The sequence below is a fragment of the Eptesicus fuscus genome, chromosome 16 (assembly GCF_027574615.1).
Source record: "Eptesicus fuscus isolate TK198812 chromosome 16, DD_ASM_mEF_20220401, whole genome shotgun sequence".
NCBI lineage: Eukaryota > Metazoa > Chordata > Mammalia > Chiroptera > Vespertilionidae > Eptesicus > Eptesicus fuscus.
This window is the reverse complement of record NC_072488.1, coordinates 44,352,611-44,369,703: the sequence shown is the minus strand read 5'-3', so window position 1 is coordinate 44,369,703 and position 17,093 is coordinate 44,352,611. Positions and strand designations below refer to the sequence as shown.

Genomic DNA, 17,093 nt, shown 5'->3' with positions numbered 1-17,093 from the left:
AAATCTGTGGGGAAGGTAAATGCACCCCAACCCCAAGGTAGTGAGCTGGGTGACAAGGCATCACAGACCCTGGTCTTTGCTCTTGAAGAGAGTCTGGGTGTGGCTCTCTGACAGGAGTGTGTGTGTGTGTGTGTGTGTGTGTGTGTGTGTGTCTGCAGAGAAAGAGGGGAAGGAAGAAAACCTGTCAATCTTTAGGAGAAAATGTCAGTCTTCCCTGAGCACAACTCCAACAGTGCTGGTGTCTGGGCGCGGCAGGTGGTGCAGGACACGGGGCTGGGATATTTTGAAAGAGGTTCAGGGCTGTCAGTCATTCCAGGGGCCTAAATGTCCACCTCTGTCCAGTAAGTAATGTAACAGGATGACGAGGCAAAGGCAGGGGGCCCATTTAGGGCATAATTTTGGAAGAGGCACTGTCTCTGGAGCAAGTTGGACTGCCGGGGTGGGCAGAACCAGTGTCCTGGTTTGCCAGGAGCTGGGGGTGTGTGTGTGTGTCTCAAGGCTGGGGACGTTCAGTGCTAAACCTGGCACAGTCCCGGGCAAACTGGACAGTTGGTCATGCTAATAGTGGGATGGATGGACCCACCATGAACTGGCGACTCAGGTCGTTCTGAAGGTGTGTGGCCTCCCAGGGCCCTGGCCTGGCTTCCAGGGCGGTGAGCACACCTCCCCTGACTTCTCCTCTCCCCCCTTGCCTTTCAGTGGCTGAACCAGAGCCACAATGCCTGTGTCAACTATGCAAACCGCAACGCTACCAAGGTGAGTGGCACGGACCGGCCTCCAGCGGTGGGCTTCTGGCTAAGCACTGCCCTCCTGTAGGCACCTTATTTACACAGCTGGGAGGGACCGTCCACGTGACGGGAAGAAGGCCTGTAACGGGGAAGTGGGGGGGCAGCGACAGGGATCAGCTCCACTGGCTCCAGAATTCCCTGTGGGCGGCTCTTATACTGATGTTGGACCTGGACAGCCTCAGCCAGAGGGACCTGAATCTCCCTACGGCTTTCTCAGGCTTCCCTGGAAGCTGCCTCGCTGCCCCCAGACTGTTGTCTGCAGAGGGTTGAGGGGTGCTGGGTCTTCAAGGACTGCCACCTTCTCCCTCGTGCCCTTCTCACCATGGAGGCCCACTCACCCTTCTGCTGTCAGGAAGGGGCCGGGCCCTGCTGCACTGGCGGGCGAGACTGCCGCTTCCCCTGTCAGTTCTCTTGGTCTTTGGTCCAAAGGCAGGAAGAGGGGAGGTGGGGTCTAGGTCCCCTTGGGGGGGCTGTCAGTTTGGGTAGGAGAGGGTGTGTGCTGGCCCGAGGGGTAATATTTCGGGGCCTAATACCTTGAACACACACCCTCTCCCCATGTAAACCTTCAGTCCATGTCTCGCTCGTGTGCTTCACACACGTACATCTCTGCTTGTTCTGCTCCCATTGGCCTTAAACCAAGCATCTCCAAAATTGCCATTGTGGTATCTAAAGGCAAGTTCTTCAGCTCTTTCCTAATTTTCTGCATTGCAATGTGAGGTGCATTTTCCCAATAGAAATATTGAGCAACGGTCCTCTATTGCATGGAAGCGCCGCTGCTACCTGGGTCGACAAAGCCTGTGAGCGCCAGCCAGGCTGGAGCAGCCCTGCCCCTGCCATGTCTAGCCAGGAAGTGCTCCAGGGGCCAGACAGCCCGCTCACACCATGTGGTCTTCCTAAACTGGTTCTGCTTGCCCAGCCACGAGCGAGCGACCCATTTGACTCTTGCTGTTCTCCAGCTCCCGCCAGCAGTGTCTTCCAGTGACCTTTTTCGAACAGGGCAGAGTGCCGGGGGCCCTTCGGCATCGCTCTGGACGCTGCTGCATCTCCCTGGGCACTGCTGCCTCCTATTCCCATATTTAGAACTGCACTGGGGGGTGGCTGGGATCCTTCTGGCTTCCAGAGAGATCTCTTCCTTCTCACCCGACCCTCCCGTCTTGGAGGCAGGAAATGCCCCTTGCTGGCTGGGACTCTTGGCAAGGGCAAAGTGTGGGCACCCAGTGGGCCTGAACTTCTGTCTCTTGTCTTCCAGCCTTCACCTGCATCCAAGTTCATCCAGGGCTACCTGGGAGCTGTCATCAGTGCCGTCTCCATCGCTGTGAGTAAGCCTCCCCCCACCCCCCACCCCAGCATCTCGGGCCAGACCTTGTCTGAGGGTCAGACCCAGGCAAGGGGTATGGGAGACAGGCTTCTGGGGGCGGGCTAGCAGGACTGGCTTTCTAGGCAGAGAAGAGTAGATCTTGGTGACACTTTGATAGGGAGAGCAGAAGCTGGCGATTCGGTTTCAGAGAGCAGGGGGGAGGTGCAGTGGTGCCTGTGGGTGATGGGAAGGGCTGCGTCTGTCCCTAGAGGCCGGGTTTGCCTGGCACTCTTCTCAGCGGAGCTGGTCCTCAGCTCAGGAGCGCGGCTGGTGCGGGAGGCGAGGGGCTCTGGAATGATGCTCTTTGCCTGAGCTCCTGGGGCTCGGTTGTTCCCCCTCCGTAGCCTTGGTCACGTGGTCACATGTCCAGTCCCTCCTGGAGGCCTGTGAGTTCCTCAAGACAGAGGCGACAGCTCATTTTGAGTCCCACAGGACTTTGAGGATAGAGCAGCGATTACGTAGGGGAGGTTTGCCGACTGTAGGAGCCTAAGGTTGGATCCCAGGCGAGGGAAGAGGGCAGGTGACACGGCGAAGGGCCGAGGCCAGGGCCAGCACGGAAGCTCACGCTCCCAGGACCCTGGCTCCATGGCCCGCCCGGAGCTCACCCTGTAGCGCACCCTTGCTCCTGTCTGGTCCTCTCTCGACCCCGGCTGGGTGCTCTCCTGTGGCTGACTCCGGGGCAACAGTCACTTCACAACTTTGTTATTTTATTCATTATGCGATAAATACATGCACCTGTAGGAGGGAAATTAGAAAATTCAGATAAAAAACATCCACATATAATAATCTTTCTGCGAAACCCCATTTCCTCGTCTTTCCCATGTCATTAAATAAATATCCCAATTGCTCATGAAAAGGCATTGACCCATCATCTACTTCACTGTTCTCCTAAAGTCGGGATTGGGGTTGTTCTGAAATGGCCTCCTTTACCCCACTCCCACGTAGACCAGATCATCTCCAAAGAGCTGTTGGGTGTGTGTGTGGCGGGGGGGGGGGGAGGGAAGTGGGGGGGGGTGTCTCCATTTCATGACCAAGAGCGTTCTCCTTCCCTGAATCCTTATGTCTCATCCCAAGGCATTGCCAAATCTGCTCAGGTGGCTGCTAACCCACCTGTGACCTAGCATGAGACCATTTGGTTGGGGTCGTACAGATTGGGGATCCCTGATTCTGTGGGGGTTGCTGGCCAAGGTCAGGGGCTCTTGTGAGAGACAGGAAGGGGCTCTGTCACCTCTTTCTTGCCGATGTCACCTCCTCTTCCCTTAGGACAAGAGGAGCTGATGGCTCAGCCTCGTTTAGCAGCTTGAAAACCCCACTTTCCTTCTCTGAGATTGAAGGGTGAGGTGGGAGGATACTGAGTGGCTCTGGTTGGGGAGGGCTTGAGAGGAGGGATCACTGTCCTGGTGGATGTCCTCCTCCTGCAGGCTGGGGCCCAGGCCCTGCATCCCAGTCCTGCCGTCTCACCCCAGGGGCCCTCAGTCCTTCCATCCCAACCACTTCCCAGGGCCAGAGCCAGCCCAGGCGTGGGGAGGAGATTCTCAGGCCCACGCCTCCCAGAGGTCCCAGGGACTTGGGGTCCTTCAGGGCTCTCAGAGCCAGGGTCTCACCCTAGGGACTGGGGACCTCACACTGGGCTGTCCTGCCCCCAGGGGCTGTGCCTGTGCCTGTGCCTCCTTCCTCCTCCCCACCCAGCTGCAGAGACCTCGAAGAGGCTTTCCCTGACCACGCCAGCCCACACCGTTCTCCCTCGCCAGTTCCAGAAACTTCTAGAAACTTCTGTCCTTCACACGCGCTTGGTGCTACCCCATGCCCTGTCCTCTCATTGTTCCACTGGATTACCAGTTAAAAGGGACGGCCCTGTGTCTTCTCCCCAGAGGGGGGCCTGCAGCACTGCTCCATAAATACTTGTTAATTAGGCCGCTGATTGATTGCGGCCTCGGGAGGCCCCTCTCGCTCTGATCTGAGTCTCAGCAGTGGCGGCCCTCCGCCCCGCCGTCTTCACACAGCGAGGGTCTAACTCCGGCAGATGGAGTGGAGTTTCTGACTTGGAAAATCTGCAGCTTGCTTGCTTCTCTTTTGTGTGTGTAAATCACAAAACCTCCGGAGAAAGAGGCTTTATTTTATTTTCCTTTCCCTTGTTCTCTGGAACCCCAGGCCCCGCGGCCTCATTAACTGATCTCTGCTTCAATTAGTGACAAATCCCCTCCCAGGGCGAGCCTGTTAGGAGGAGATGACCTGCAAACAAGTGTCAGGGCCCGGCGGTTGGCCCAGCTCTGGCATTAATTAAAACGAGTCCCTACAAGCAGCCGCGTGGACGGGCTGACAGGCCGAGGGCAGATCCCAGGGACCGGGGACGAGCGGGAGTGGAGGCCAGGCCCCAGGAGTCCAGCCTCCTCTCTGGACCCTGTAGAGCCCTGTCCCCTCTCACGGGAGCCCGTGACCTTGGCCAGCACCCCCCCACCCCCAAGATTCAGGGAGCCCCAGTTTGCATGCCCTGGAAGTGAAGTCTCATGCTGGTTGCAGGGCCTCCAGTGTGGGGTTCTCAGCCTTTGGGTGAACCCTCTAAATAGCTCAGTGTCTGGCTTCTTGCTCGAGAATAAGACAGAAATGTCATCTTCCGTTATTTTTGAGATCTCACAGTTCGCTGTCTGTTAACAAAGGAAGCCTCCGCCGGCCCTCGCTGTGTGTTCGTCGGGAGTTGCTGTTGAGCCCTTGGTGGTCAGCCCTCCCTGGCCCGGCTGCATGGGGGTGACCCACTTCAGTCCCTGAGGGGTGCATCTGTGTGAGCACTTTGCAGACACTGATGCAGACGCACAGACTGGTGTGTCCTGCAAGATGCTGCGAGGGAAAGCTGGCATGTTCTGTGATAAAACCAGAATTATGATGAAGGCCACCCCTTGGGTGTGGTGGGACGCAGGCATGGGACCCCTAATTTACACAGGGCTGACTGTTACAGGAGACCAGAGAGAGGCGAAGGCAGGGCTGTGAGTTCCATAGAGAGGGCACAGCGGGAGGAGGGCAGGACGGATTCCACACATCAGAAAACGAGTGGCTACGATGTGCAGAGTGATGGTGACAAGGTGATGAGGTGATGAAGCAGGGGGACTAGCAGGGAGTCACGGAGTACTGTAGTGCCATGCCAGGACCCCCTGCCTGGGCACAGGACCATGGCGTTGCTGGGGGTGCAGGCAGAAGGGGGCTGGAGAAGTCGTGGGGGGCTGGCAGGCCCAGCAGATGGACCGCCTTCATGGTCGCAGGGTCTGGGACGAGAGTGGTCCTGGGGCTGAAGAGGAAGGCTCGGGGCTGACGTCCAGCCAGGAGCTGGTGGATGGAGCCAGAGTATCTACGAGAGCTACTTCATGTCTGATCCTCAAACCCTCCACCCCAGCCAGGTCTTAGCTGGCTGAGGACTTTCCCTGTTGGGGCAACACTGACCTCCATTCCCAAAGGGCCTGGGCCTGGGGGTCGTCTCTGTAGAGGATGTAGTGATGTCTGTTAACGTCTACTGCTAGACACTGGAGGATAAGAGGGATCCCTGGGCTTGAACCCCACCCCCTCTCGGTCCCCATTGCCTACTCCACGTCCCCATGATAGTCAGACAGGGAAGTAATCATAATGGCTAACACTTATGGAACGCCAGGTGCTATGTCAGTGTTCATCTCCATTTCACAAATGAGGAAACGGAGACACGGGGGAAGTCAGTGGCCGAGCTGGGATTCAAACCCAGGCCTAGTCACACACGATGCTCCTAACACAGGGCCCTTCTTCTCCCTGCTCCCCCTGTGGCATAAGGAGGCCGGAGAATCCACGCAGCCTTCTCGGCTTCCAGGTTGAAGGAACTTACTGTGACCCCAGGTAGACAAGTCCCTCCCCGGGTGCCCCAAGAACAGTGGGGCCTGGAAGAAAATGTTTGAGAGGCTCTTGAGCTGTAACAGGGTTAGACCCTCTGCTCACCTTCGTACTTGGCTCCTGGGCCTGTGTTTTCTGGCCAGAGTCAAGTCCGCTACATACCTTTGTCCCTGGTTCACAGGATGCCCTGCCCCTGCAAGATGCACCTGGCTGGCTCTGTGGTCCAGGGTGCACCTCAGGTGCTCTCTCGGGTCAGGGGTGCTTTCTGTGGTCCAGGGTGCACCTCAGGTGTTCTCTGGGGTCAGGGGTGCTTTCTGTGGTCCAGGGTGCACCTCAGGTGTTCTCTGTGGTCAGGGGTGCTTTCTGTGGTCCAGGGTGCACCTCAGGTGCTCTCTCGGGTCAGGGGTGCTTTCTGTGGTCCAGGGTGCACCTCAGGTGTTCTCTGGGGTCAGGGGTGCTTTCTGTGGTCCCGGGTGCACCTCAGGCCTTGCTGTTCTTCTCTGGGCCTGATGGAGGGGCCGGCAGCCTGGGCATCCTGGGTCAGACTGTTGTCTTGCTGCTGTCACTAGGACTGGCTTCTGAGTCGGAGGGCCCATGGCATGGACCCTGTGGCATAATCGGAAGTGTTCCAGAAGCCCACAGATGGCGATGCTGGCAGTGGGGGGTCTGACATGACTGTCAGCTCTGTACATATTCTAGGGAGGACAATTGGGTGTCCCCTCCTACGTGGAAGAGGTCTGATGTACTTGGTTTTCCAGCAGGTGGCCAGCTGGTCTCTGTGGGTTATGGTTCAGGGGTCAGGTCTGGTCAGTGTAACTAGCAAACAAGCCTCTCAGGCACAGCAGGAGCCGACGGGTGCCTTAACCTGTGCCTGACTCTGACCCAGCCGCGTGGCCCTTTGCTCCTGAGCCTGCTGCCAAGCAACAGACTGGCTGGGGTTGCAGGCACATGAGAGGGTCATGGGCCACTTTGTTACCAAGTTTATTCTGCCGTGAGCGCCATCTGGTGGGAGGTTTTGGTACCTCCAAGAGTCTTTGACCTGCCCCAGCCCTTGCCCTCCAGCACCCACCACACTCGTGACCATTTGGTTACATTACTTCCCACCACCTGAGAGTGGGTGTAGATTCTCACCTCATGCCATCCCTCCTTCCAGGCATGCCCCCTTCTCTTGTTCTCCAGGGGCCCTTGGACCCCCGATGGCAAGCACCGTGAGTCCACAGAGCCGTCCCTGCAGCCTGCTGAGCCCTTCCTTCTAACCTGGCTGCATCCCTCTCACCCCTCAGGGCTCAGTCAGGCATCTCCCTTCCAGAAGCCTCATGGCCTGGGGCCGCCCTCCGGCACCCTCCTCCTGGGGGAGTGGATGAGCCGTCCGCGCAGGTGGCCTTAGGAGAGCTGTTCGCTGAGGTGGACAGCCGGGCCTGCACAGGACAAGTCTCCTTGTGGCTCTTCGCTTTTCCCGCCTCGTTCAGAAGCACTCACTTGATATATCCTAGGCCAGTGGTCGGCAAACTCATCAGTCAACAGAGCCACATATCAACAGGACAACGATTGAAATTTCTTTTGAGAGCCACATTTTTTAAACTTAAACTTTTTCTAACGCTACTTCTTCAAAATAGACTCGCCCAGGCCGTGGTATTTTGTGGAAGAGCCACACTCAAGGGGCCAAAGAGCCGCATGTGGCTCGTGAGCCGCAGTTTGCCGACCACAGGCCTAGGAGCACTGATTAAGCACCTACTCATTTCACCAGGCAGGAGTTCAGTGAGGAATGAGAGAGACAGAGGCTCCGAGCCCAGTGCTTGGGGCCTATTAGGAGAGATAGATGTTTAGTGAAGAGTCCGCAAGTAAAGCCATTTCTGTGAAACTCCGTTTTTAAATCCTACACACGTATTACTTTGATTTACAACATTTTATGAAGGTAAATAAATAGGTACTTAGAGACCGCGATAGGTATAAGGAAGGAAGAGGTCCAGGGAGGGGCAGTGCTTGGAGGCCCTCGGGAGAGAGAGATCGGGGTGGGGCAGGGAAGGAGGGATGGAGAGAAAGAGAGAAAACTGCCTCATCAGAGGAGCAGGGGCAATGGTGAGGTGGCTGGAGCCTTGCAAGCAGGGCCAGGCGGTCCCGTGAAGCTGTGCGTGTGTATAATTGCAACAAGAAGCCAGGGAAAGGCTAACGCAAGTTGATATCCATATTTAGGGGGTCACTCTGGCTGCCGTGTATGCAAGCATGTCAAACTTGCGGCCCAGGGGTCGCATGCCTTGTTTATTTGGCCCGTGTCAGCCTTTGCGTTTGACATGCTGGTGTAGTGGATTGGAGGGGGCGAGAGTGGAAGCAGGGAGCTGAGCTAGGGGGTGGGCAGTCCTCTAGGGAGCCTGGTGCTTAGGCTAAGTGGTGGGAGCAGAGAGAGAGGAGCAGCTGCGTGCCAGGTGTCCAGGAAACGGAACAGGTAGCTCTGCAGGATGGGCTGGATGTGGGGTGCAAGAGGCTCTTCTCGGGGAAGAGGCCCAGGTCTCCGGCATGAGGAGTGAGCTGGGAATGGGAGAGGAACCCGGCGTGGGTGGGGAAGGACAAGGTGACCTTCCTCTGGGGTGTGTGAAGGTGGGATGCCTGAAGCCCCTTGGAACGGAGGCATCCGCAGGGGATGGAATGTATGGGCTGGCGGCGAGGACACAGGTGGGGTGAGAGAGGGCTGCAGGCATTGCTCAAGCCCCATCCGGTGTCTCCCTGCCGGCCTTGCGGAACTTAGGCTGATGTTGGCCTGGGCAAGGCCTCGATACTTAAGGAGCCAGCTAATGGCCACATGGCTCATGACACTGAAGGTCTGTGTCACGGGGCGCCCACCCCACCCCAGGTCTTGGTGCTGGCCAGTCCCCACTGTGGGGATTGCCAGGAAGCCAGTCTTCCCTCCTCTTGCTCTGCTCCCGCCGGTTGCCCATGGCAAAGTCACCGGCCCGAGAGCCGGAGCTTGGCGAGAAGCGGCCAGAGAAAGCCCACTGCTTCCTCGGGCCTTTGCTGATGCCCTGCTTCCGGCTTCTCCCAGGATCCCCCGCTGCTGGCCACGTGCGAATTCTTGTGCAAAACCCACACCCTGTTTGTTTTCCCCTCCACCCAAATGGAGCCCCTGTTTGGTTAATTTCTACTTGGTGGCTTATTTGGAGGCTGTGGAAACAGACCGGAGGGGACCCTCAGCAGCGATGGTTCCATATCTCATTATCTTTCCCAAACCCGATTATTAGCTCAGATTTCTCTGATCGCTAGCTGCTGTTCGTGATGAGTTGTGTGCCATTAATGCCAGCTGGTTCCCTTAAACAGGACCCACCATGCCAGGGAAAACGAGCTGGCATTCAGAGCCACCAGCCACTTGGCTTTTTAATTTTAATGGGCTCCACCAAATGTTCCAGGCCAAAGGGGCCCCGAGAAACCAGAGCAGACGGGCTCCCAGCCCCCGGGCTGCAGCCCACCCTGGCTCTCTCCTGGGCTGCGGCCATCCTCGCTGCTGGGGCGGTAGGGCCTGTGTTGGGGGCTGTAGGAGCAGAGGGGGTGAGTGGCCACTTGCCTTCCCTGCGTTCATGCCTGTCTGGCACCCTCCCATCATCGGTGCCCAGGAGCCCAGGCCTTTTCCCAGCTATGCCGGTCCCCAGCCCCTTCCCTGGGCATGCGCCTGTTGGCCATGCACTCAGAAACGTGTGTGTGTGTGTGTGTGTGTGTGTGTGTGTGTGTGTGTGTGTGTGTCTTACCCGGTCTGTGTTGGGGAGACTCCGGTGGGCTTTGGGGAAGGGGAGGCTGGAAGGGACCTGGGGCCCCAGCATGGCTTTCTCTCCTTTCCTCCTCTCTACCCTGGGCTCCCATGTGGGGTGTGGGAGACAGGCTGGGTCAGTCACTCTGGACTGTGCCATCCTAGCCAGGGAGCGGAAGGCTTGAGGGGAGGAGGCAAGTCTGAATGTTTGCTACAACTGAGGCCCCTATTCCTCCTTGCCCTGGACCACACTCCAGCCCTGCCTGCCCGCAAGCTCCCTGCTGGCCTCTTGGAGGGCTCCCGCTCCCCACTCCTCTCACACTGTGCATCGGTCCAAATGAATGTGCGCGTGTTGAACCCAGGCCTTCTGATTTCTAGTTTGGGGTGGGGAGTCCGAGAGCTCTGTCTTCCCGACTGGAGCTGCCTCCCGCCTTCCACTCCTCAGGGCCTCATCTCCAAGCTTGTCTTTTCAGGGGGGCTTTCCTGTGCAAACAGCCAGTGTTAAATGGCGTGTCAGGCATTAAAGCACTCCTCATCGAGGTGGGAGACAGTGGGAAATTAAATAGCACAGTGGTTAAGAACACAGCTTTGGAATTAGCAGTCCCCGGGTTCAAGCCTAGCTTTGCCTGCCTCCCAATAGCTGTCTGTCCTTGGACAAAATTACTTAACCTCTCTGAACCTGAACCTGTCTGAACTTCTCTGAATCTGTAAGAAGGGGTAACGCCCTATCTAAAAGCCTTGTAGTGGGGCCCTAGCCGGTTTGGTTCAGTGGATAGAGCGTCAGCCCCCGGACCGAAGGGTCCCAGGTTTGACTCAGGTCAAGGGCATATACCTCAGTTTCAGTCTCGACCCCCAGCCCTGGTCAGGGCCCATGCAGGAGGCAACCAATGGATGTGTCTCTCCACGTTGATGTTTCTCTCTCTCTTTCTCTCTTTCCTCCTCCTCCTCCTCCTCCTCCTCCCTTCCTCCCTTCCACTCTCTCTAAAATATCAATGGGAAAATATCCTCAGGTGAGGATTAACAATGACAACAAATAAAAAAAATAAAAGCCTTGTAATGGGGTTTATTTCATGTGAGGTGAGTAGCCGGGCATCTCCCCACCCCTCTCCCACCCTCTCCACACTTTCCCTCTCTGCATTCTGTAGGAACATATTCCCTGGTATTATGGGGGGAGGGCACCATTTGAGTCACAAGATTGACAGCCACTGGCTGCTGGGAGCTGGGAGAACTGGGCTTGAGGAGTTCCATCTGCGTGGCAGGGGCAGCCGTGAAGCAGGGCATCAGGGCCCAGTGTATGTGGCCGCTCCCCCGGCTGCCCCGCCGCCCCACTAAAATGTGTCCAAGCTGCTGTGCCTCCCCGCATCCCAGCATCCCTTGAACAAGCAGAGGACAAGGATTGGACTCTCTGAGCATCAGCGTGAGGCTTCCAAGGGAGGCCAGGCACCCAGGTGCCCAGGCTGGGTGTTTGCCTGGCCGCCCTCTGGCTCTGTGGGGCCCTGGGCTGCCCAAGGGATGGCTGGCTGGCACTTGCTGTCTTCCTGGGTCCCCGGACCGCTCTGTTGTGCCCTGCTTTGACTACTGCCAGTACCCAGCAGCCCTGGAGGCCTCCCAAGGCTGAGCATCTTCCCCAACAATGCAGGAGGATGAAGCCAGAGCCAGGGCTGTGGGTGAGGTGGTCTGCTGAGCCAATAGGTGTGCCAGACCAGAGCAGGCAGCCCTGGGATCCGCCCAGGCCAGGCATACCCACAGGGCAGGGCTGGCTCTGGCCTCTGTTGGGGAGCAGAGCCTTTGCACACCTGTCTCCTTGCTTTCTCTCTCTCCTGCCTGTGCTTATGCTGTTTTCCCCACCCAAAGGCCCCGTTCCTCTGCCGGGACTAACCCTTCCCTCCTCTTCCCTCGGCTGATCTCTCCACTCATTCATCTCTTTGTTGGCTCCTGGGTTTAATCCTCAGTCACCGTGTACGCAGCGTGTACTACGTGCCATCACTGCCTTAAGTGCTGGGCATACAAAGATGGAAAAGACACGGTGCCTCCCTCCCTTCCTCCCTCCCTCCCAGCCTGGCGGGGGACATCACACCCGTGCGCGGCATTCTGAGTGCTGGGAAGGAGGGACTCGTGATGTGCAGGGCAGGGACTTCCTGCCAGGGAGAGGCGACATCATTCTTATAGAGCTCAGTGTATTGAGGCCTCTTGGGCTAAACACGTACATACATTCTCCTAACAGCCCGGGGATGCTGTAGACGTTGTCCCTTTTCACAGGCAAGGAAACTGAGGCAAGGCTTAAGAGACTTGATGGCTAAGGGTTTAAAGGTCATTTACTCCCACTGAAGGAAGTGACCCTGGAGGTGGGGATCAGAGGTGGGCCGTGAGAGAGCAGGTGAGGACTGAGGAGAGGAAGGAAGGCGTCCCTGGCATGGGGACCGGCATGGGCAAAGGCCCTGAGGCCAGAGTCTCACGGAGCATCTGATAAGCAGCAACCTGCACTCACAGAAGGAGAGCATGGTGGCTGGGGGACTGGGGAGTCGAGGTCATGGAGGCCAAGAATGGAGATGGTACCTTCTTGCACAGATCATGGGGAGGAGGGGGTGGCGGTGAATGTGATTGGGCCTGTGTTCTAGAAAGACGAAGGGCAGCATGGGGATGAACTGGAGTGGGGAGAGCCCAAGGCGAAGGCCGGGGGTCTCTGGTGTCCTGGGCCGGGTGAGGGGAGCTGGGTCTGAGTGAAGACAAGCAGGAGCCCAGGATGTCCACTGCACCCCCCTCCGCACCCCTGCCCTGCTCTGGGCTGCTCTACTTGGCTCTGCGGGCACCTGTGGGCAGGTGCATGGATCTCACGCTCCTGAGACCTCATGGTCGGCCAGGCCCGTGCCTGGGCTCACAGCGGAGCCTCAGAAATGTGGTGCTTAGAGACTGGGAATAAGGGGGTCCTACACTACATTTATTTGCAACAGAAACCACCCCCTCTTCTCTCCCCCCTCTCCCCTCCACACACAGCTGATGCTTTATCTCTCTCCTTCCTTAGGAGCTGGTTAACTGGGATGATGGGGCAGTGATGCTTTAAACAGCCACACTGCGGTTCTGCAATCGAGGGGTGGGGGCGGGGTGGGGGCGGGGTGGGGGGACAGCTGCAGGGGAAGATGGCGCCCCTCACTCTCTGCTCTTCCCCCAGTCTGCCCCCTTCCTCCCACAGGCGGCTGTAGCACCGTGCGCTTTTTCTGTTTTCTCTTTCCAAGGTGGGCCTTAATGTCTTGGTTCAGAAAGCCAACAAGTTCACCCCGGCCACCCGCCTTCTCGTCCAGAGGTTTGTGCCCTTCCCCGCCGTAGGTAAGACCTGCACAGTGCTGAGCATCTGCATGTGTGTGCGTGTGCATCACATACGTGTGCATGGGCATGTGGGGCTTTGGGGCTCTCCGGGCTCTCGGGAGCGGGTCAGCAGCTCTACACGCTCCTGACGTGGGGTGGGAGGTGTTTCTTCGCAGGGACAACTGGGACAGAACATGTGTAGATAGAGGAAAAGGTGACAGGGGCCAGGCTGACGGGCTGTGTCCAAAATTCCACACAGGGATTCTTAGCCCGGGACCCCAGGCCCCCGAAGGGTCAGTAGATAGAAGGCAGTGGATCCCATGAACTTGGCTGGGGCAGAATCGATACTGACCTCTAACTGAAATGTAACGTTTCCTTCCATTATGAATGTAGGCAGCAAACCACAGTAATAAGCAGGCCCGGTGACTGTCACCCATCGAAATCACAGATGTTCTCATGTCTCATCACAGTTACAGAGATCTTAAAATATTGTTCAAAATTAGTACCAACAGATCCGCTGGTAGATCTCGTTTTTAATTCATGAGTTAAAAAGCAACTCTATTACTATGTCATAATTTTTAAAGTATTTTGATAACATTTCAATGGAATTCCTTTGTGGCCCTATGTATCTTTGTTTTCTGCATTTAGACACATTGTTTGGAGGGAGGTGCATGGGCCTTACCAGACTGTCCCAGGTTCCTGACACAAAGCTCCCGCTAGTCTCGTGTTCCTTGGGAATTGTAGGCCCATCAGGTTTCGCAGCCCCCCTGCACCTTTGGGTAATTGTGGGTGCACGAGTGTGTGTAGAGGGGATCTCGCCTGCCTTCAGCCGAGTCTTTGCTGGTCTCGGGGTCTCTGAGCTCACAGCAGATGCCCCAGGCCTGGGCCTGGAATTCCTCAAAGCCCAGCCAGCTCTTAACACATTGCGGACCAGTCGTTTTATTGCTAGCTTTACCCAGTGGCCAGATAAGTTTCTACTGAACGAGTACAAAAAAACGTTTTACATAAATGTTAAAGGCACGCTTTAAAATCAAATACCCATTGCATTTTGAAGCTATTGATTACATGTTCTTACAAGCTAATACCTTTTTAAAGTATGATGCTTTGTAAAACACTGTGTAATATGAAGGGAGAATTCTCGTGATCCGTCCGCAATGTGTTAAGAAGCCCACACCTTGTTTGGGAAGAGGGCAACACCCTGGGAAGTTTTTTAAAAATTAAAAAGAAATAAACAACATGGAAAGAAACCTGAGGCAGTCCGTGATTAGTAATCAAAAGAGGAGCATAAGCCAGTGTTTGAACCATGACACTGAGTTCCCCATCTGAGGCCAGAGGACAAAGATGGGGGCCAGCCCCAGGGCGCAGGGGTCCTGTGACATCCTTGGTGCCAAGGCTCCATCTAAAGAGCGGGGAGTCAGACCCAAGTTCATGGCCCAGACCCTGCTCTCCTCCTCCAGAGCTCAGTTTCCCCATCTGTACAATGGGCACCAGTACTTCCCTTTCTACAGGCCAGAGCTGTGGGAGGATCAAATGAGACCACAGACCAGATTCCACTCCTGGGAGAGCGCCTGGAAGCACCTGAAAAGCTCCCCGGAGATCATTCCTGGGCAGCCCCACCTCCTCGGTGGCCCAGAGGCTAATGAACTCCCGGGACCAACCTGCTTGATGAGCCTTGGCCAACCCAGATAATTGCTATAGCAACTCCACACTTTTAATGAACCCTCAGCTATTTCTGGTGTGGGCCATTAATGGAATGACTCTTTAGATCTGACTTTGTTAAGGGGCCTAATTGAGTGAACACGGCTGCTGTTCTTGTGGTCCTTGCCATCCTGGGCTGGAGGGGTAGGTGCAGCCCGAGAAGGGGGCAGCTCTCAGCCGCCCTGGACTGGATCTGGGACTCAGCTGAGATGTAATCTGTCCTTGAGCCAAGCTCCAGACAAGGACTCCGCCAGGGCCCATTCCAGCCCTGCTCTACTGGCCATCTTGCAGTGTGACCTTGGGGGTGGTCTTAACCTCTGTGAGGCTCCTGAACGCAGGAGGAGGGTCCCTGCTTTCAGGTTTGACCCTTTCTGTCATCCCCACCTGAGACTTTCTGTCTCTGTTTGGGCTCCAGCGTGATTCCTCTCCTGCCTTCTTGTGGGGGAGGAGCCTACAGCCCCTCGCACACATCCAGCCACCACTGAGGGGCCTCGCGTTCCTGTGTACCCCTGGGCAGTCGCACAGGTGGCACTCTGTGTGGTGTGCAGCCCTGAGAGTCCTAGCTGGCCAGGATCCTGAGAGAAGCAGGCCCCTTCTGGCCCCTTCCTCAGGCCCACGCCCAAGTCCTGGCTGTGGACCTGCCCGCCTTCCACCCCTGCCCAGTCTCTTCTCCCCCACATTCAAGCTCCCATCTCTCTGGCACCCAATGCCCACCCCAGGCCCAACTGCCAATGGGCACTAGCTGACTCCCCTGGTCATTGCTGACACAGTGGTAACGGGCATGCCTCTCACTCTCCGGGGGTTCAAAATTCCCTTGGTCCTCTCAGGCCACCATCTAGTCTGTGCATGTGGCCTCCCCCCACCTTATCCCCAGGGCCCTCTGGCCAGGACAGAGCATCTCTAAGCTTTCCACGGCATGCTGGTCCCACCAGCTGTTCAGCCCTCTTTTCCACGGCAGGCTGGGCCAGACTGGGACGGGCCACAGCTAAGACCCCTCAGAAGATCGCTCAGGACTTGCTTTACCTTGTAGAGGGTTCTTTGCCCCTTTGGAGGCCTGGCCGGGTGGGGAGACAGGACTCACGGAGCTGTGAGTGCACACGGGAAGTGACGGATTGAGCTCTGGTTGTTGGGATGTGTGTGTAGGAGGATGGAACAAAAGGGGGTCTTCAGGGTGAGGGAGGGTCCTGAAGGGGCTTCGGTGCACCGTGCTCAGAGGCCACCTCCCCACTCTGTCCCTCCTGGGCAGGCTGGGCTACTCAGGCTCTGGGGAACCAGGAGGCGCCCGGGGGTCAGTTGCTTCTTCCCACTGCTCTGCCCAGCTCCTCCCTGGGCTCCTGCCCCGGGCTGAGGTCTGGGAAGCAGGAGGACAGCTCTCTGCACTGAGACCCAGGTGCTGCCCAGGAGAGAGGCCTGAGACCCCTGGCCCGGGACACCTGGCTCACGCCTGACTCTGCCACTCCCACCCCTCCCTGGCCTCGGACCAGGTCCTATTTCAGCCCCTTTCTGCTGGGGCCGCAGGCCGCCCCTGGGTTTGTAAAGCCCAGTATTCCTGGGGCTCCACAGCTCTCCCCATTTCCCCAGCAGGCCTCTGTTCCCCTCAACTCTCCTCATTCTCTCTCTGGGAGGACCCTAGGCAGAGGGAGCCATCCCATTTTACAGCAGAAGAGACGAATTCAGACCCACTGAACGTTATCCTGACCTGGCCACAGCCCAGGCTACTCCAGCCCACTTGAATACCCTTCAGGTCAGTCGCTGAGAAACTGAGGGGCGTGGTCCAGCGGCCGGCTGTTCCCTGTCCCACCAGGAGCACCTCTAGTTTCGCCTCTGGTTTTTCAGCCGGGGGTGTGCATGTGCACGTGTGTGTGTGTGCGTGTGTGCGCACGTGTGTGTGTGGTGTATGTGCACGTGTGTGTGTGTGTGTGGAGTACGTGGGGAGCCACAAGGACACTCCCTGCAGCCTCTCCCCCAGGGTGGTTTCAGAGCCGTGCCGGGCCCTGGTCTAGAACAGCAATCATGTGGGAAATCTCGTTTCTATTTATACACGGACATGTTAGGAAAGACGGTGTGTGCTGGCATCGGAATCGATTGGGGACTGGTAATTAATTTGTTTAGACCTTAATTAATTCTCCAGTTCTTTCTTATTTGTGGACTGTCACGCTTAATTGTGTTCAGGAGCTGGAGCTTGGAGCAGGCCCTCCATTAATTGACGTGCAGTGGCTGTGAGGTGGAAGTTAATGGTTTGGGGAGCTGGGCAAACAGTGTAATTAAAGGTCAATTGAGGAGGCATCGGAAAAATACAAACCTCCAGGTCCAGCCACCCGGCTCCACGCGCAGAGTCCATTCCCGCGGAGGCAGGCCCCACCGCAGC

At 57.1% G+C, this 17,093-nt stretch overlaps 1 protein-coding gene across 2 annotated transcripts in view; it reads left to right on the top strand.

Annotated features, from left to right (window-relative positions):
• LOC103291427 (rab11 family-interacting protein 5) overlaps nucleotides 1-17,093 on the top strand; it is a 157,074-nt gene that overhangs the window by 89,576 nt on the left and 50,405 nt on the right. For both annotated transcript variants that reach the window (XM_054728477.1, XM_054728479.1), the window contains 3 exons: nucleotides 700-756; nucleotides 2,038-2,103; nucleotides 12,958-13,048. In XM_054728477.1, coding sequence (XP_054584452.1) covers nucleotides 700-756; nucleotides 2,038-2,103; nucleotides 12,958-13,048 — 214 coding nt within the window. The remainder of the gene's footprint in view (nucleotides 1-699; nucleotides 757-2,037; nucleotides 2,104-12,957; nucleotides 13,049-17,093) is intronic.